General features: G+C 39.8%; 1 protein-coding gene across 1 annotated transcript in view; it reads left to right on the top strand.

The window, feature by feature from the left end:
- Positions 1-21,383, top strand: part of brf1a (BRF1 general transcription factor IIIB subunit a) — a 133,567-nt gene that overhangs the window by 100,133 nt on the left and 12,051 nt on the right. Inside the window, exon 17 of the mRNA XM_085342855.1 lies at positions 15,757-15,808. Within this exon, the coding sequence (XP_085198981.1) occupies positions 15,757-15,808 (52 nt within the window). The remainder of the gene's footprint in view (positions 1-15,756; positions 15,809-21,383) is intronic.

The following is a 21,383-nucleotide window of genomic DNA, read 5'->3' as shown; positions in this document are numbered from 1 at the left end:
TCTTATTGATGGCCGTTTGACCTCTGACCCCCACAAGCGAGTGCAGTGAGCTCAGATTAATAGCCGCTGTCACACAGAAACCTCATACCTCCAAAATGTAAATAGCTCCTCTGGGAACACATGTGATTTAAAATTTACACGCTGTCATCACCAAAGTATTTTTTCTGTTTTTGATGTGTGAGGAAAGTAAAACAGCAACTTTCTCTTTTATTACATTTATTCATCATTTAGCTATTTTCCCCACATTTACTCATTCTGGCATAAAGAACATTTTCCAGAGAATTAAACTGCCAAACCTAAAAAACAAAAACCGTGATACAGTATTGACTTTATTGTCATTGTGCATGTACAATGACAATAAATGGCTATTCTGTTCTATTCTATTTTTTTTTAAAAATTAGACATTTAAACAGTGTCATCCTCGCTGCCATTGGGATCTTACAGCTTAGTAAGGTAATCAATAAGCTAATAGAGAAAAGTAGTGAAGGTTATCATTAGCTGTGACCCTGAAGTAGCAGCATGGTTTCCAAGTACTTCACACATTCGGGTTAACAAACTGCAATTGAACATCACACAATCGCAGCATTGATTCGTCCAATCAAAACTCTGCCGCCGGTAGAATTTAAAATATCTTGTGCTGCACACAGATTTGCACACTGCCTGAAGTGCCACATAATGTAATAAAGTTGAAAATTAAATCATGAAGTTAGATGATGTTAGATATTGACGTACGTAATTGACGTGAAATTTAGCGGAAATATTTACAAAATCCTGAAACGTTCTCATCTGCTGAAAAATTGCATCTACCAAGATCTCTTCTTCTCTTTTTCACCCCCTCTGACAGTCAATCTTTAATTATTTAAAATTTTACAAACTAATTATTCACATAAGCCGAAAGCAAACACCAAAGTCTCACATTTAAAATGATGGAACTTTGCTTGAACGTGGCTTCAAACCCATGTTACTAATAATTTTGTCTTGACTTCTACTTAAGTCCTTTTTTTGCTACTTTATATGTTAATATTCTTGCGGTAAAGTAACCTATATCTAAAGCTGCCTGTTTAGTATAAAGTACAACATTTTATCTGTAATGTAGTTCAGCAACTTGACACGAACTTCAGTTGCAATCAAACATTTTTTTTCTTTACATTCACTGCTGTGAAAAGTCTCAGGTGCCCTGCGATCGAGGTAAAGAGGTAACCTGAGCGATAGCAAATAAGAGAAGGTCAACTGCTATTGGAGGAAATCATTTACACCTTCGCCATGTTAACAAAAGGTTATTCCTAAGAAACAGGACTGAAGTGCTGAACTTTAGTGGAAGGACCAAACAAAACGAGCTAAACACACCTGCGATCGTGTCTGAGAGCACCAGGTGGAACCCAAACTGAAAATCCACGAATAAAAGACCGCAGGCGTGTAAAGTAGAGAAAACGAAGGTCTGAAATAGAAAGGGAAGCAAAGTCTCGAGCATGTCCTTGAATACTGAGATGATATGATTTCCTGCTGACGGTGGGAAGCTGGTTCCACAGGGAGGGATTATAACTTTTAAATGCTCACTTCCTTCAGATAAAGTTGAGGCATTTCTGCATACTAATTCAGAAAAGTTTTTCCGAACGAAATGTCAGTAAATCCCCCGTCTGTGCAGGATGCAGCAGTCGATTCCGTGGACAACTTTGCTGTTTTCTTTCAATTATTTCTCCAAAATTCTGAGAAAAGGTTAAACACAGACACACTGGTGGAGAAAGGGACTGGAGCACTTTATTTGAACTTCATTAATGAAATTAAATATTTATGAATGGGTAACATATTTATTGTCTATGATATTGGGAGGAGGAGGTGATTTCAGACCAGCCCTAAAATTTGCTTATTAGTTAACGAACATGGACACATCGCTGTCAAAAGACAAAAACTAAAAAAAGTATCTCATCAAAATGACCGCAGCACTGGTTATGTGGATGCGGCTGCTCTGAAAACAGCAGCTCGTTTGACTTTCCCAAAGGGTCACTTTGTTTCCATGCCTCCCGAAAAGATGTTTACCACTCTTTCTTTTTAGCAGCTTCACTTAACAGATGCTTGTGGGAAGAGCCACGCTACTGTTACCACTGTTGCTATGCCAGCCCACCACCGAGAACCAGTTAGATTGGGGGAAGTGATAATTGATGATCCCCTCACCTTCTTGTTGGACACGTGTGATGCTCGAGATTAAGGAGTCTGAACTGAGTTGAAGATTTGATCTGTTTGGTTGTTGTCTTGCTGTGAGATTTATAATTTGCACTCAGAGGTTCGACACTAGGACCAGTCTGTGAATGACCTGAAAGACAATGCAGTATACAGTCTGACCACGTCGAGCTCTGGGTAGTGACTGAAAGAATGAGTCTGCAGATACAAGTGATTGAAGTTCATTTACTCTGCATGGGTGGGTAGATTAAAGACTGGATGACGAGCACAGATTAGAATCACAGAGCTATTTTTAGTTTTTTGGGCGTTTCATCAAATACCCCAGGAGAACCTGAGGTAGAGCCCAGAACAGCTTACATTAAGACCACTGCTTCCTGACTTAGTATTAGTAGAAGAAAAAAGGTAAGATTGTCCTACATGGTTGGTGTTAATTGTGTGTTCAAGATTAAGTGCCCCCTCAACTCAGATTTTCTACTCTGAAAGTAGTAGCATGCTAACAACCCCAAATTGGCGGCAGTAAACGTAAACAGTAGTGAAACTGTAAATCAGAATCCCGATGATGTCGCTGAAACCTTGGAAACTGTCATAATCCCATTTGAGAAGCTTGTACCTTTACAGTTTTTTTTTATCGATCAGCTGACCTATTGATAGACTTAATCGTTTCAGATCATGTACTTTCTGGGCGTGCGGGGAATTGATGAAACTGACAGGTATAATTGATGGGACCAGCAAGACATTTTTGCCCCGGGGATACAGAGGTGGGACCAAGTCATTGTTTTGCAAGTCTCAAGTAAGTCTCAAGTCTTTATCCTCAAGTCTCAAGTCAAGTCTCAAGTAATGTCAGGCAAGTCAGAGTCGAGTCTCAAGTCACTGGTGTAAAAGTCTGAGTCAAGTCACAAGTCTGAAACTTTGAATTTCAAGTCCTTTCGAGTCTTTAAAAAAAACGAAAAAATAATGTTGCAGTTATATGCTAAATGTAAATATTAGACCATGTAATTTTAAAATCTGTGTTTTTCTCAACACATGACAAAATAGTGAACTTAGAAAATATACACAAATTGTGAAATTGCACCTCTTTAAAATGCAGCTCAATTAAACCTAGCTCCAAGAATAATTTTCACCGACAGTTCTGAGATAAGCTGCATGTTATTCTTGGATGCGGTTGTAGGACCAGCTTTAAAATCGCATGACAAAAATATCATACATAAATAAATGATATTTTTTTAAAATATCATTTAAAAAAAAAACTGCATCACCAACGTAGCCTGGAAAACATTTGCTAGTTAGATGAAGTCAGCCATCTCATCGTAGCATATTTATATGCATATTTATAATCATACGGTTCTTGGAGTGAGCGCATACACTCATGAAGTTTAGTAACTTCAGGTCACTGCAACAAGCCCAGGTACAGTTTACCGACGGATGGGTGCAGGACCTTGAAATGCACCGTGTAGAAAGTAAAGACCATCGTACGTATCATAAGTTTACCAGTCTCACAAATCGTCGTCATAAATACACATTCGTTAACCGTTTATTAATAGGACCTTTGAGCTCAATGGTAATTAATTAGTAGTGGAAATAATTTCTGGTAGCATCACAGAAATGTAGCAGTGACAATAATATTGTATGCTGTAATCGTACTGGGCAATTAGTGATACAAAACAACTGTTTTATCCTGTGAATGAAGTTTAGTTAGTTTCATCCCATCAAGGTTCCTCTGTTTGTTTAGTTTACTTTCAAAGACATTCATGGCATTATTTCTGTGGTATAAAGAGCTGCGCTGTGCTGTAGTTCAAAGAGAACAGAAAAGTGTTTAGACAACTTTCCCCTAATTACGTCCTGTGAAGTTGGATGCATCAAAGCCTGCAATTAGTTCGGCTACCTTTCACTTGTTTGTTTTCTTTCACTATACTTTCTTTCTTCTAACAGACTGTAGTTGACTTCCGAGCTGACGTAATGACACGTTGTGCAGCAGAGTTGGGTATAATCTGTTTTCTATGCAGAGGCTTTTCTGGCTTGGAGATTTGACTTTATTTTATTTGCACTGTAATCTTTTAGATCTGAGTGAGAACTCTTCTGTTGGAGGTGAAAGGGCATTTTCACTGCTCGAGCTGCACCGTCACACAGGAGAGTCGGCAGTCACGTGAGAAATGACTGTGAGGAGAGAAATGTAATTTAAGCATCATGTCAAATCATGTAATTTAAGTACCAAAGTGTGCACGGGATAAAAATCATCTAGAGTTTATTTTAGAAAACGAGCGTGACTTTGTCGCCACAAGGTCTGGCTTTGAGTGTGTTGCTGCTGTTAACTCTTTGATCTTTCAGACTTATGACTGATCTGTTTGTGTAGATGGGGGTTAATAGCTTGTGATCCTCCCCATTTGTGTGATTAGTGGCGTGGAAGACTGTGATCCTCCCTCTGGTCAAACTAGCAGCCTTTGAAGAAGCACGCACTCAGTGTCCCTGCTTCATAACACCGTGACACCTCACGGTACACTCCAAGTTCATTTTGTTAACAAAAGTAGTAATATTTTAATATTCTAACTCATAGTTTTAGTCTGAAGTCTAATCGATGACCTGCATTCGTATGCAGCTTGTTTGTATGATTGGTGAAGTTCATTGTCTGCTGTTTGTTTTGCTAAGAAACAACTTGATGAAGCTGTCAAAATTTGTTAGCAAGCTGGGTCCATTTACTGTGATGATGTGATTTGTGCTAATAAAATACCCAAATTTCACTTCTCAGCACTGGAGGCCCATCTTCTTCTGATTTATGCTCGAATCATTCATAGGTCAGTGCTAAGTGGCCTTACAAACGAAAATGGTCAGGTTTAAGTACTGACTGAAAATGAGTGTAAGAGCCTGGAGAACTATTGCTCAAGAGCACTTCAATAAAAAGAGCAGATGTTTCTGTTTCTGGCTGAGGTCTAACCTCTATTGTTTATGTGGTCAGGTTGGTATAATATAGGAGGTTTTATTAATCCTTTATCTGGTTAAATAAAGAAATTAAAAAACTACATACAACTTTTCCACGTTTTTCTACATTTCTGTTGAAATTTAAAATCGACATAAAAAAATTTAATTAATTTTTATGTGTGAATTAAACATTTGTGGTGCAAATAATTTTAAAAGAAAACCAAACTAAAATATCAAACTTAAACTTATTTATCATGAGCCTGAAAATCAAAATACATTCTCATTAAAAGGCCAACTCAAAATTACTCGCACTCCTTCCTTGTTCCTCCACCAAAAGCTGGGCTGCATGGCTTTCTTGTCACACAACTCTCATTAATATGTGTGTGTGCGTTTAGCCCACAGCCGTTAACAGCCACCCGTCTCGCTGAATCTCTAATCTCTGTTCACAAGACTGGTCATGCTCCCCCAGAATATCTGCAAAGGAAGAGCCCAGCGCCACAGTAAGCAGCTGGGTGCTAACTGACCCAGAAATCCCATCCATCTGGAGAAATGTCACAGCTCTCATCAAATGGCCACGGATGGGTTAGTGGGTTATTAAATGCGGCCCTGTGTGTGCATGTTTCTGTGTGTGTGTGTACCAGCTTTCACAAGTGCATTAAGAAACTGATGGAAATCCCCCAAAAATGAAGGCGCTAATTTCACCAGGAACATCCACGCAGCATTGTTGCAATGCACAATACAAACGAAAAAGTCTGTGACGATGTTCTTCATCTGTTTCTTGCTGTTAAGCGTTGAGCTCCTTCTGAACCTTGCTTGTTATTTGACATGACAGACTTCAGTACGGACCTCATGTGCCTGTTTGTTTTTTTTGTTGCATCATTTATAGTCTTGTCTTTACTTTAGCCAGCCAAAGTAAACTTGTATCAAAGGTCTCACTTGCAGAAGGCTCAAAGTTGTGAAAGCAGTCGCACAACTTAATTTCCCAAGTTAATTATGACATGATGTGCAACCATTTGTTAAAGATGAGCAATGTTGGGAAATAAAATGGGAAAGGTCCAGTGTTTTTGGGGAGTTTGAACCATACCAAGACTGAAAAGTCAGTATTTTCAGTTTCATAGACCAAGTTACTGATGATGTTTTTACAAATGCAATCACATTTTTACTTTGTTTCATCTAACATAGCTGCAGCAGCGTGTCAGATTGTAAAAGTGAAATGAAGAAAGTAATGTCATTACTAGGTCCTACATATGATTAACTTCATGAAGTTATTAAGAAAAATCTCATTACTGTGGAATGAGCCCACTTTGCCTTTCATCAGCAGTGGTTGGCTGAGAATTTTGAGGTAGTTTGGAAGCGTGTTCTTGAAAACTTGGAGAATTTCCTACAGTTTGTCTGTAGATTTAAGGATCAGAACATGGTATCTTATCACCTGCAGTATCAACTGTTATTCAGCCCAAGTTAAACTAATCCCAACTTTGAGGCGAGCGATTGAAGGAACCACCAGCAGGAACGAAGGATAGCACACAAGATGGTTCGTTACATATATTTATTAGTTTCAGGTTGGCCATTCTTGTATTTTGCTCGTTTGTGTTGTTGTGTTTGCACATCTCTGTTGCTTGTGAAGCTCGCACACAAGAATTTCACTCGCATGTGCTGTGCCAGTGTGCCTGCACATGTGATGTGACAATAAAAGTGATTTGATTTGATTTGATTTGGTTATTCAATTAGAGCCTGTAATGTTCACGAGCTACAGATCTGTTTGATATTTGGACAGAGCTAAGGTTACCTCACTGTCCTCTGTAATCCTGGACCGATTCCTTGAAGTTGAGATCAGATCTCATTGTGGGCGAGATCATCTTTTACAGCACTCCTCGTTATTGTGCCTGAAGAGAGTTCAGCTGAATGTCTGATTGAAGCCTAGAATGACCCTTAAAACTCTTTTCTGAACTGAGCGGTTTCTTTCATGTTTCAGGCCTGCTATTGGGACAGTGACTGGGTGTGCATCAGATGTTAGCGAGGGTATGTTAGCGAGGGTGGTCTTTGCCTAAGCAGCTACCCTTGGAAAAACCCGCATAAAATTATTCTATTTGTCAAACCAAATCTTTGTTGATATATTGAGGTGTCAAAACTCATTATCAGTGGCACAGCAGAGGTTGTCAAATGTCTGTTTTATGGGTGAAAGAGTTAGTAGCGTTAGAAGAGTTAGAAAGTATCGACTGGACCTCTGAACATATAGTTCTGTGGTATCTTCCTGTGGATCATATTGTCCGGTTTAACCATGTTACATCCATAACTTGTAGCAAAGTAAATGACCCTTAAGTGTGTTTGCAGACAGAGAAACACGTGCTGTATTAAACCTAAGTTTAGGGTAGATCAGACCAGTTACCCGGTCCTGGTGTTCGTATGCCCTCCAGGAAAAATACAATTTTGTCACATTTGATGGAAAATATCTGAGTTACTTCACACTGCTGTTTGTACAGAAGTACAGATTCTGCAGTTGTGTGTTACAGCGGCTGATTGTGTGTTTGACGGTATGCAGATTTTCAGGATTGTATTGTGCTTCTTCCTTCGTGTCTTTGCATATAAACAGCCATCTATATAACCCTTCACCCTTTTGAATCTGCAGTACCAGGTACTGTGTGTGTGTGTGTGTGTGTGTGTGTGTGTGTGTGTGTGTGTATTGGGTTTAGTGCTGGATGGACTGGCCAGAGAAGAAAACACAATCAGTTCTTTTGGCTGAGTCTGTGTCTCCTCTTGCCAAGCTGCACACCGGCCCACAATGCACTGCAGCCTGAATGGACACGAATCACAGGCACACACTCTTTGTGGGGGAGTGTGTGTGAGGCTGTATTGTGCGTCTGTATTTGTGTGTCTGGGAAAGTATGAGTGGGCACTGCAGTTTCTTGTGTGTGTATATGTGTGGGTGATTATGCCTGATTTAATTGTGCCGAAGAGCTGAAGGAGTGTGTGTGTGTGTGTGTGTGTGTGTGCGTGCGTGCGTGCGTGCGTGCGTGCGTGCGTGCGCGCGTCTCCAAGGATCTAGTCCCCAGCTGGAAAATCGAGTTGGAAGCTCAGATTATTATCATCTTTTATTTACATCCGCGCTCATCGCAGAACTAATTTTATTCAACCCCCAGTTTGCAGATTATCTCCCCTCCTCGCCTCCATCCTTCCTCTTTGTTATCTTATTGATTGGATTATTGTACGAATAGTGAAATTATTCCCTTATATTGGTTTTGCCTCAGTTCATTTGCGGAGAAATGGAAGTTGATCCGAACGCAAAAAAACAAACAGGTGCAATCATCTCGATTTAAAAAGCAGAGGCTCGTAGAAACATCCCTCCTCGATGCTAACGAGCAAAACAACAACAAATGTCCCGCGAACGCCGGCGCACAATGGAAACGAGAAGAGAGACGACATACTGCAGAATGATTAGAAGCTCTAATGACGAGCAGAGTTATTGCAAAATGAAAATGGCTCCGCTGTAGGAAATGAAATCATGGGGGAAGCGAATGTGGTAATGGAGCGAGTGTGTATTTTGACTTTATACACACCATTAACAACCAGAAGAGTCTGTTCAGTGACAGGTTGCTTCTCCCCAAGACAAGAACTAACAGACTTAAAAACTCCTTTGTCCCACACGCCATCAGACTGTTTAACTCCTCTCTGGAGGGGAGAGGGAGGGGAAACAGGAGGACAAAGGAGGGGGGAACAACTAAGCTGTAGTGCCTCTGCACCTCACTGTGCAATACCTTGTGCAATACTTTTTGTAAATAGTCAACAGTGCAATAGACTCAATACTTGAAATGTGCAATTCACTTGTATTTTTATTTTTTATTCCTATTTATTCTATTTATCCCCTTTGTATATTTTATTTATATTTGTCTCTGTATTTATATATATATGTGTGTGTGTGTGTGTATGTATGTATGTATGTATGTATGTATATATATATATATATATATATATATATATATATATATATATATATATATATATATATATATATATATATATATATATATATATATATATATATATATATATATATATAACAATTCTGTAACTGTAACTTCGGTCGTTGCTGTGCTTTTTTTGGAAATCGAATTTCCCAGAGGAACCCACCCGAGGGATTAATAAAGTTCTATCTTATCTTATCTTACACTCGCAGCAACGGGTTTCATTAGGAAATCTGACTCAGTGTAAGGCACTCCTGAGACTCTCTGTATGAATTTGAAATGAAAACATTTGTAATAGTGTACAAGAGGAAGAATCAGATTCAATTCAACCGCACAGTTTTATTTAGCTCATGTGCGGTTGCAAATTTGAAGGTTTTTAAAGGACCAGTTTGTCCGATTTTCTCCCGACATACATGACAAAACTTTCACTAAAAGCTGTTCATGAATAATCAGTGTTTGTGACAACAACAACAAAAAATCAGTCACTACGTCAAACTTACTAATCCAAAAATTATGACATGCAACAGAAGTTATAGAAGTTATCTGCATAGTTACAATAGCAAGTGCTTAAAGTGTCAGATGAAGTGTATGTCATGGTCATTGACATGCACTCCAGCACATCACTCCACATAGATTACTTTTTGATAGAGATCGGTGGATCAATCTGAATATTGATACTATTGATACCAATGCTGTGGTTGTAACTTTTAACCCTGAATTGTGTTAAAAGTTAGTTTTCTTAAAATAAAAAGGATATGTGACACACGCATTCTGAAAAATCTGAACCATTTGTGTTGACTGTCACGTCTATTTTATTTATAGCTTTATTTCACATTTAAGCAACAGAAGTTGCCCCTCAGTGCTTCAGAGACACACGTTTATGTTCCAGGTCTAAAAAAAAAGTTTCAAAATAAAAGAAAAGCTGATGAACAGTGATGGGAATAACGGCGTTACTTTTTTCAGTAACGAGTAATCTAACTAATTACTATTCCTATCGTTACAACTAATGGTAAATGATTCTTATATAGCGCTTTTCTACTCTCCCGGAGTACTCAAAGCGCTCTATACAACATGCCTCATTCACCCATTCACACACACTCATACAAGCACTTCTAAACACAAGTGCAACTAATAAACATTCACACACATTCACACTCCGATGAACGCATCGGAGGGCAATTTGGGGTTAGTATCTTGCCCAAGGATATTTGGCATGCAGACTGGAGGAGCCAGTAATCGAACCATTTATTTTTCAATAAACAGACAGTTGAAGCTGTGTTCAGCCTCATCTTATATCAGTTGCACGGAAGTAGCTGTAAGTAATCTGGACGCTACAGCTTTAAGCAGCTGCGCGCTCCCGTGGACGGCAATCACGATCACTGTCTAGCACAACACCTGGAGCTAAGGGGGCAAAACAATCACATGAGTGCTGCTGTTTGACTGAGGGAGAATAAAGTAGTCGTGTTAAGCCAATCACATGACCACTTAAAGATAAAGCAACAAGGTGATATTTACCAGTTTTTAAATTGTGTTGATAGGCCACGTAAAACCAGAGTCATGATAAACAATATATACGCGCCGTTTTTTCCTCAATAGTTTCGTCATGTTTACTGTCTAAGGACAGCGCAGCGAGCACTCTCTGCTTATGAGCAAAAAAACCCCCAAACAAAAACAGAAGTTTTAGGAGTGAAGGCAAGAGAGAGACAGCAGAAAAAGAGAGTTTTGAGATGTGAGAGATTTGTGACGTTTAGCGTGTTTGGAGTGTGTAGTTCATGTTGTCTTGTGTAGTTAGTGTGTAGTTTGGATAGTTTTATGTTGTGTGTCAGAACAATGAGGCGACTGCTGTCTCCAGGTAGAAACAGGAGTGATGCACCTGCTGCTGTCAGACCTGCAGGTATCAGGCTGTGATGTTCTCCTTTATAGTGGACAGAAATATTTGGAGTGGCACAAATAATTTGTGTGGCATCTTATTGAATGCAGAACAGATTGTTCTGTAAATAGTTTGAAATGGTTATTTAAAAAAATCAAGGTAAAAGGTAAATGGATGCAAATAAGTTTGTTTTTTGCAAAACTTGTGCATAGGACTTTAAAATTGACAATTTATATTTGCATTTAAAGTTATGAAATATGATTCATTAAACATGTTTAGTGGTTGTTACAGTGAAAAATATAACTTTTTCTACTCTGATTTTATGTTTTTTGTCTGATTTTAGATAAATTGTGTTAATGCAGTATGTCAAAATGAAAACATAACTGTAAATTCAGACACGTGAGGTTGTGCTGAAAAGGATGATACCAAACAAGGCAAAGTAAATAGTTTTTAAAGGTGAAATGTAGAGGAAACATCAAAAGTAGTTAAAAATTGCCAATTATACCCTGGACCCCAGAGGGTTAAACTTTTTTTAAAGTAACACAATGGTTACTTTTTGAGTAATTAATTACTTTTAGAATATTAACTCAGTTACTTTTTTGAAGAAGTAACTAGTAACTATAACTAATTACTTTTTCAAAGTAACTTGCCCAACACTGATTATAAACTATATTATAAATGTATTTTATTAAAATGTGTTCAGAATTTGCAAAGTCATGACACACTGCTCTCCCCTACATTAGCAAGTATTGTTATCAGTCGCACAAATCAATAGTAGAACTTGTAGTATTGCACAGTACTACTTTTTAAATGTACCCAAAGACATACAGGCAGAGGTATCATTTCCAAAATGTGTTTTATTATATCCTAAAAAAGACAAATACATGATCATTAAAATAAGCTATTTTAAGAAATAAGTGAGGCCATAATGCTGAAATAAATAATGTCATAACTCAAAAAAGTGACCTGGACAAATTTATTTTGCTTATGCAGGTAGCATGCAAAGTCATTTAGGGAAAAATGATAAAACTGCTATAAAAAATAAAGAAAACTACACTCCAATTTCACTAACCCTGTCCTGAGACAGCCTACGTGTCTAAAATGAGTGGAAAGAACTGCCCACTTACTTTTAGTCCACTCCTTCTCCATAACGTATCAGTTAATATTTATCCAGATTCTTCATTGATATAAACATTAAGAACAATATACATACTTTTATTTCTGATAACATAATATTTACTCTACATAACACACAAGTTATTATCATACTGACTTATTTTTACAGCTCCAAAATCAAAGCCTCTGGTTTTTGGAGTGTTAATTTTAAATGAGTTGTATGCAAAACTACATCAGAGATGCAGTGTCACATCTGTTTTTTTTCCTGGGATCATAGTTTAATATTTGGATGTTCTATCATTTGGCGATTATCAAACACTAAGTCTAAGTACAGCTGATGGGGAATCTTGCTTTTGGTCTTTGTGTTGTCTTTGGGGTTTTTTGACAGCACATGTTGTGACAATCAGTCTTAACGCTGTGGAGATGTTTCAAGTTGACAGCCTCTTGGGGTAACATGGTTTTCTTTATAAATTTCATGGTGGTCTATCAACCACTGACAAGATATTTTAGTCTCAGTCAAAGTGGTGGAAGAGCTGAGAGCGGTATCAGCACTGGAGAGGTTAAAACTGCTGTTTCCACAGCACTTACTCGACTCTTTTAACCTTCATTGACCTCAGTTAAATTGTCTTTATCTGTTCATTCGAGGAGCATTGGTGTTCTCATAGCCCTGTGACTCTAACCTTTGACCCCACTCGCTATCAGTCGCTCTAACTGTTGCAATTACAGGAAGTGGTTTGATGTCAGCCAGAGCACCGATTTAAAATTAGATTTTTTTTCCTATTTACAAAAATATCAAGCTCATGAAAAGGTATTCCATGTGTTATGTAAAGTGTCAAAACACTGACAAACATCCCCAGGGTGTTACCCCGTTAACACCCTGGCTTATTCATTCACTCACTCACAATGGCTTTAAATCAGGGAAACATTTGTCATTGTCTTAGTTTACAAATTTATTACCAAAGGTAAAATGTTCACACCTTTCACTCCTTTTTCTTTTTCCTATCAGTATGCACGGCATATCTTCCAAATGTGATTATGAGCGACTGAGAAACCTGCTGAAAAGAACGACACACTCGTCTTCAAACAGCTGGCACACTAGCTACGAATGCACCACGACTGGCTGCTACGTAGAATTAAACTCCATTATGTAGAACTGTTGCAGCTGATTCAGCTAATTTGTGTTTGGTTTCACTTAGCAGCACAACACAACAAAGGTTAGCTAATTAAGACTGTTTATCTGGAGGAACTACTTTGGAATAATCAGTCAACACTCCTGAGTCTGTTTTTTCTTCTTCTTCCCATTCTGATATTTCTGTGCGCTCTTTTCTTCCTTTCTGCTTTTCTCTTTCTGCTATTAGCTGATCTTATTCTTTAATATTGTTTTCCTTTGTTCTCTTAATCCAAGCACCTTCCTTCTCTTCAGGCTTCCCCCGCGTTCCCCCTCCATGCCTCCCCATGCCCTCACCCAATCTTTTTCCTCATTCGCTCCCGTGCTGTTTTGCCCTCTATCCCTTCTTCTTCTTCTCACCCTTTTGCCCCCTTCCACTGCCTGTTGCCTAACGACATCACTTCCTCTCATGGTTCCACCGTCCCTCCCTCTTTCCACAGTGTCCAGGTCAGGGCTCATGGGAGCCAGTCTTGTCTAGCACATATACGGGGCCCTAAATAGTTCTCTCAGCGGGGAGCATTTCGCCGGCCTGGCTGGGATTTTATAATGAGCTTTGAGAAAGGAGGAGGTGGGGGGAATGATGATGTTGGGGGGTGAAGATGCCACATTCACTTTTACCCCTCCTCCCCTTTCCCCCCGGTTAAAGCAGATTAATTAAAAGCTCACTCGCGCTCTGCGTCTTATCAGTGAGATTTGAGCACTTTACTGTAAGCCTCTAGGGAGAGCTCAGCGCCGGGCCGGGTGGGCAGAAAATGGGGGTGGGGAGCCTCGGGAACAATGCTAATTCCAGCCAGTGGGGTGGTGGGACGGCTGCTTAGGAATTACTGCCAGTGGTGCGTTCATTGCTGATTATCTCCGCGACTGTCTAGGAAGAGATTGCACTCACAGAGACAGACAGTCGCTCTGCCTGTCACTCACAGTTTGGGCTCATTTCTCATTCACACCATTTTTTTTTCTTTTCCTTTTTTTTATCGCAGTTGCCTAGAAATGTGAGCTAGTCGCCCTGAAGCCAACAGAGACCAGCTGCACTAAGATAATACAATGCTCTACCTGTGTTGTGTCAAGAGTTAAATGCTGCATCAGCGTCAAGTACAAATAAAATGTGCTTTTTTTTTGTGTAAGAGTGGTTGCAAAGAGCCATCCGACATACAGCAATGTTCTGCTGTCCCATCTGTCCAAATGGCAACAATGAGCAGGAACTGGTATCAGCAGGAGCTATTGTCATTACAATTTTTATTAATGATTATATCAGCCATTATTTCATCCCCAGAAGGCTGCTGTGATAGCTCGATTTCCCTTGTTCCTGTTCTGCTTAAATTGACTGTAAAAGTCCTGATTATTTAGTGGAGCACAAAGGAGGTCCTTTATTATTAGTCATGCTAGCAGTGTGCTTTTACATGCTCTCCAGCACATTGGCTTAAACTGTAAAATGTCAACAACAACAACAACACCGAATCCCTTTACCACTAGCTTGTACTTGTGGGAAAATGTTACTATACTGGGTATGTTTAGGTAACACCTTGCTAACATGAGCTTACTGAAGAGAAACGGGTATGTGAATCTGTTAGCCAATCAGGGACAAAGAGAGAGGACACGAATGCGGTGGAAGAAAGAAACGAAGCTGAGCAGAAGCAGGCAGGCGGTGTCCTCGCTGCTGAGGTTAACAGTGAAATGTAATCTGAACTGGCCTCAGAATAGAAGATTTTATTATCTTCTAATGTCTGGAAAAATAATGAATATCTTACTTTCAGGCTTTTAGGGGTTCATAAAATCCGCACATTTAATCCTCTTGTAGACTCACTGGCATTTCAGATTGTGCTTCAGTTTGAGTAATGGAACTCATTTTCTACAGTCGTGCAACTTCAAGGTCATAAAGCCCAGCCGCTGTTAAAAATCAAGGTTAATTTTAAGTATTTTATGTCATTTCAGTGTTTGCTGTTCAGCACTGTTAAAACAAAGGGGAGCCCATTAGTCTGTAACCTTTGTAGGCAATGTGTTTGCTTCACTGTAGGACTGCTGTGCTGTTCAGTTCATTTCAGTTTTATTTATAAAGCACTAAATCGCAACAACAGTCACCTTAAGGCACTTTATATTGTAAGGTAAAGACCTACAGGGACAGTGTTTGTCCAGTACTGATGAATATTGCTGGTTGCACACACAGACTGTGTGAACGAAGTCCAGATGTGTTGGTTGGTTTGGTTGTTGTGGAAGCTGCTGTTTATGGGGTGCCATATAACATCAAATAATCTAGTTACAACACCAAGGAGATAGAGTCAATGATTCCACTTAAGAAGCACGTTTACAACCCAGTTCCAAAAGAAGCTGGGATGCTGTGAAACCGCAAATATCATTAACCCGATTTTATTCACAAAAGAACCTAGAATACATAGAAAATGTTTCATGTTTGAGTTTGATGTTAGCAATGTGTCAAATACAAGCTAGCTCCTCTGCCTCACTATGATTAGTAGGACTTATGTTAAACAGTAATAAAACAAATGAGCTAAAGAAAATAAAGAAGGCTAAGTGTGATGATGTTGCTGTCTGTGTTGCAGGCTACAGCCATTCATCAGCGGACAGCCCAACAAAAAGCTGGCCACGGAGCAGGTAAGCTTCCATTCATCTTCACTGCATCTGCTCTTCCTCTCCGACACTCTTGTGCACTACAACACTCGCTGCCCCGCTGCTCCTAAAATGCACGACACCTCAGTCACCATGTCGATCAGTCGGTTAACTTCTCACGTTTACTTTAACACACTCACTCAGGTTCAGTCTTCCTTTGCTTCACTGTATTTTGACTGTGCTGTGTGAATAAGAGTATTTTCAAGGGGAAGAGCAGCCTTGATATTCCTTACAGTGAAAGTGATAAAGTAACCAGATTGATGGTCCAGTCTTGTCATCACTGCTTTACTTCATAAAAAAAGGCTTTTCCTGTGAAGTCTATGTGAACCAACAGGGAAGCGGGTTAGGCAATAATAAGGCTTGCAACTTAACATTGAGCAATTTTTAACATTTTTTCACAGGGTGGGGGGGGGACGACAACCACTGCTGCCAAATGAATACCTCTGAGTTGTACTGCACTGTGGGTGATGCTGCAAATCAGTGAGCAGGAAAGCTTTATAAGGCAAGGCAAGTTTATTTGTATAGCACAATTCAACAACAAGGTGATTCAAAGTGCTTTACAGAGACATTAGAAACAAGAACAAATAAAAAGCATGATTTAAAATTGAATAAAACAAGCAAATAAACTAACTAACTAATTAACAAACAAACAAACAAACAAACAACAGTATATAAAATCAAAACAGATAAAATCAGAACAGTAGATAAAATCAGTAGTTAAATGTAAGTTTTGAAATTTAAGCTTAAAGTGTGGATTTGGTGCTTTATTCAAATGCAGCTGAGAACAGGTGAGTCTTCAACCTGGATTTAAATAAACTGAGTGTTTCAGCTGATCTGAGGCTTTCTGGGAGTTTGTTCCAGATATAAGGAGCATAAAAGCTGAATGCAGCTTCTCCGTGTCTGGTTCTGACTCTGGGAACTGATAAAAGACCGGATCCAGATGACCTGAGGGATCTGGAAGGTTCATACTGGGTCAGGAGGTCACTGATGTATTTTGGTCCTAAACCATTCAGAGCTTTATAGGCCAGCATCAGAACTTTAAAGTCTATCCTCTGACGGACAGGCAGCCAGTGTAAAGACCTCAGAGCTGGACTGATGTGGTCCACTTTTTTGGTCTTAGTGAGGACTCGAGCAGCAGAGTTCTGAATGAGCTGTAGTTGTCTGACTGATTTTTTTTTTAGGTAGACCTGTAAAGATGCTGTTACAGTAATCAAGCCTACTAAAGATGAATGCATGGACTAGTTTTTCCAGGTCCTGTTGAGACATCAGATCTTTTATCCTTGATATATTCTTGAGGTGATAGTAAGCTGACTTTGTTATTGTCTTAATGTGTTTTTCTAAGTTTAGGTCTGCATCCATCACTACACCCAAATTTCTCGCCTGGTTTGTGGTTTTTAGATGTATAGATTGAAGTTCTCTGGTGACCTGTAATCGTTTTTCTTTGGCGCCAAAGACTATTACCTCAGTTTTGTTTTTGTTTAGCTGGAGAAAATTGTGGCACAACCAGTCATTAATTTCCTCGATGCATTTACCAAGAGCCTGTACAGGGCCTCGGTCTCCTGGTGACATTGTGATATATATTTGTGTGTCATCTGCATAGCTGTGATAGTTTATTTTGTTGTTGTTTATAATCTGTGCCAGTGGGAGCATGTAGATGTTAAACAGAAGGGGTCCCAAGATGGAACCTTGGGGAACTCCACATGTGATACTTGTCTGCTCAGATGTGAAGTTACCTATTGATACAAAGTATTTCCTGTTTTCTACGTATGTTTTGAACCAGTTTAGTACAGTTCCTGAAAGACCTGTCCAGTTCTCCAGTCGTTTGAGTAATATGTTGTGGTCAACTGTATCAAATGCTGCACTGAGATCCAGTAAAACTAGGACTGACATTTTTCCACTGTCTGTATTCAGACATATGTCATTGAACACTTTGGTCAGAGCGGTTTCAGTGCTGTGGTTCTGTCTAAAACCTGACTGGAAGGCATCGTAGCAGTTATTCTGTTTTAAGAAGTAACTGAGCTGTTGAGAAACTGCTTTTTCAATGATCTTACTTAAAAACGGGAGATTTGAGATCGGCCTGTAGTTGTTCATTTGTGTCTTGTCAAGATTGTCCTTTTTCAGTATAGGTTTGATTACAGCAGTTTTTAGTGATTCTGGAAACACACCTGATAATAAAGAAAAGTTGACGATCTGTAACAGGTCTGACTCTAAAGTCTTTGAGACCTTTTTGAAAAAACTTGTTGGCAGGACATCTAAACAGCAGGAGGAGGAGTTCAGTTGACCTAAGATGTCCTCCAGGTCTTTGCTGTTAATAGGTTGAAACTGTTTCATGGTGTTTAAACAGTTTTTTGGTGGACACAGTACATATCCTGGATCTGCTGTTGATGTACCAATTGCTTGTCTAATTTTTTGGATTTTTTCAGTGAAGAATTTGGCAAAGTCATTGCAGGCCATGGTCGAATGAAGTTCAGCTGCCACTGACACAGGAGGGTTTGTTAGCCTGTCAACTGTAGAAAATAAGACCCGAGCATTATGGCTGTTTTTAGTGATGATGTCAGAGAAGTAGGACCTCCTTGCATTCCTCAGTTGTAAATTATAATTGTGAAGTTTCTCTTTATAAATGTCATAATGAACCTGGAGGTTTGTTTTTCTCCATCTGCGCTCAGCTTTCCTACACTCTCTTTTTTCATTTTTCACCAGTGTGGAGTTTCTCCATGGAGACTTTTTCCTTCCAGAGATAACCTTCACCTTAATGGGAGCAATAGTGTCCATTACATTTAACATGTTAGCATTGAAGCTATTGACGAGCTCATTGACTGACCCTCTGGGCAGGTCAGGTGTTAATGGGAAGACCTGGTTAAAAATTGCACTACTGTGTTCAGTTATACACCGTTTTGTGATCACTGTTGTTGATATATTTGTGTGGGCTGAGATTTTACTTTCAAAGAAAACACAGTAATGATCAGACAGGCCCACATCAGACACAGTAACCTTTGAAATGCTCAGGCCTTTGGAGATCAGTAGGTCAAGAGTGTGTCCTCTATTATGTGTGGCCTCTGTTACATGCTGAGTCAGCCCAAAGTTGCCCAGAGTGTTACTCAGGTCTTTAGTCCCTTTGTCCTGAGGGTTGTCCACATGAATGTTAAAATCCCCAGCAATAATTACACAGTCAAAATCAACACAGATCACAGACAACAGTTCACTGAGGTCATTAAAAAAGTCTGTGCAGTATTTGGGAGGCCTGTAAACATTAAGAAACACAACTTTGGATGGGGCCTTCAGCTGTAAAGCCACATATTCAAAAGACTGAAAACTTCCAGGAGATAGCTGCTTACATTGAAATGATTCATTAAATAAGACAGCAACCCCTCCTCCTCTCCTGCTCGCCCTGACCTCACTGATAAAACTGTAGTTAGGAGGGGTCGTCTCGATGAGAACAGCTCCACTGTTACTTTGGTCCAACCAAGTTTCAGTTAAAAACATAAAATCAAGGCTGTGCTCAGTGATTAAATCATTAATTAAAAATGTTTTCCCAGCTAGAGATCTAATGTTTAATAAAGCCAACTTAAGTGTTTTAGAGGTATTACTTGTCCCCTCGTGTTTGGGAGCAGTCTGTGGCACACAAGGTATGTTTACTATGTTTAAAGATCTTTTAGAGTGCAGCTCTCTGTGTTTTGACCAGGCCACATGTCTCCTGTCACCTAAAAGTACAGAAATTTTAAAACCTTCTAGTAAACAGGGTCCCAGCTTCTCCTGGGAAAAGTCATCACTGCCATAATCCTCACAGCCCGGACCCTTCACACATCACGCATCAGACTGCGGAGACAGGGCATGAAGAGGAACTAAGGGGGGCGAGGCTGGGCAATGTGACTTCGATTGCTCTGTTGAGGGTGGGGCTCGATGGCGAACCTTTGGCCGCTCTGGTGGGGGGTTTATGGGGGACAACAAATTGAATTTGTGATGTAGAATGAGAAAGTACCTGGATTTATCCTGCTTCTTTCACATGGTTTGTCATAATTGGTTTCTCAATTGAATTTCCTATTACATATAATGATAAGTGATTATTTATAAATGTGTCACTAACCTCAGTGAAGCAGAAGGTCTGGTCCTTATTTGTGTATTCAAGGTGATCACCATAGCTTGTGAGGGTGAAAAAATCTGGTCATTTAAGTAGCAGAGGGGGTTGTTGATTGGTTTTAACTGCTTTAGTTTTAATGACATTAACAGCAGGTGCACTAGAGGAGCAACGAAGAGACAAACCCGAAACAGGAATGGTTTTAAGGGTGGAGGCCACTGACATTTTCCCTTCCTGATCTTTTCTGACTGTTTTCACTTGTTTTGCATTTGGCTCGAGTCAGTGTCACTGCTGGTAACATTAGACAATACCTGGACCTTACAGAGGTTCCACAGGTAGTCCAACTTCTCCATGACGGCACATTAATAAGTGACATTTTCAGAAGTTTTACTCTGTCTCCCAGAACAGTCTGAAGAGCATGGCTTAGATGCCAGGAGACAGGCAGTTACTCTAGGACAGCTGGACAGGGCCATAGAAGGCCTTTAACCCATCAGCAGCTTGCATCAGCACTGGGAGCTACAAAAGTACCTCTAGCAGGTCACTGGTGTGAGTGTCTCTGACCAAACAATCGGGAACAGACTTCATGAAGGTGGCCTGAGGGCCCAGCGGTACAACCTCTAGTGCAGGGGTCTCCAACTCCAGTCCTCGAGAGATGCTTTTCATTTGATTCAGCTGTGTTGGAGTGGGGGTGCATCTAAAAGCTGTAGGACCGTAGCGCTCAAGGACTGAGTTGGAGACCCCTGCTCTAGTTGGCCCTGTGCTCACTGCTCAGCACCGCGGTGCCTGATTTGCATTTGCCATAGAATACCAGAACTGGCAGGTCTACCATCTGTTCTTTAACAGGTGACAGCAAGTTCACCCTAAACATGTGACAGACATGTGAAGGGGTCTGAAGAAGCCATAGCTAAGGGGGCACATAACCTCTATAAACTAGGCAACAGAACCCTGACTGCCATTAGGTAGTCACCTGACCAATAGAAACGCAACTCAACCCAATAGACATTATGTTTTGCTCCATCCGATGCTGCCAGGTTACCCCTCAGAGTGTCCAGGAGCTCAGTGATGCTCTGGACTCATCATGTTATTAGGAGGATGCCCCGATGTTGTCAGCCATGCATACAAGCATGTGGGAGCCAAGCAGAATATCGAGTACTATATCGTCAAAATGGACTAGCTTGACTAGTTTATTTTGAAATCAGTCCTCTGTGGGTTTATCGTTTTCATTTCCATCAAACGACATGGCGTCCTTGTGTTCCTAACACATTACCCGGTTCATATCAGTATAGATATCTGGTTCTTGTTCTTTTTGGCTTTTGTTTGAGCAGTGCATATTAAGATGCAGATGCACTGTGACACAGAATACGATGTAAATCTGCAGAGAGCCTGAATTAATCAGAGGAGTGATATAAATTAGGCTTCACATAGCCACGCAGTTGTTGTTGGTTGGATACATTTATTGTTGATTTTGGTCTTTTTATGTTTGTT

The sequence above is a fragment of the Diplotaxodon limnothrissa genome, linkage group LG19 (assembly GCF_057381915.1).
Source record: "Diplotaxodon limnothrissa isolate DT_005_m linkage group LG19, D_limnothrissa_male_GT1.1, whole genome shotgun sequence".
Lineage (NCBI taxonomy): Eukaryota > Metazoa > Chordata > Actinopteri > Cichliformes > Cichlidae > Diplotaxodon > Diplotaxodon limnothrissa.
Note: the sequence above shows the minus strand (reverse complement) of the source record. Positions and strands in the feature narration are given on the sequence as shown.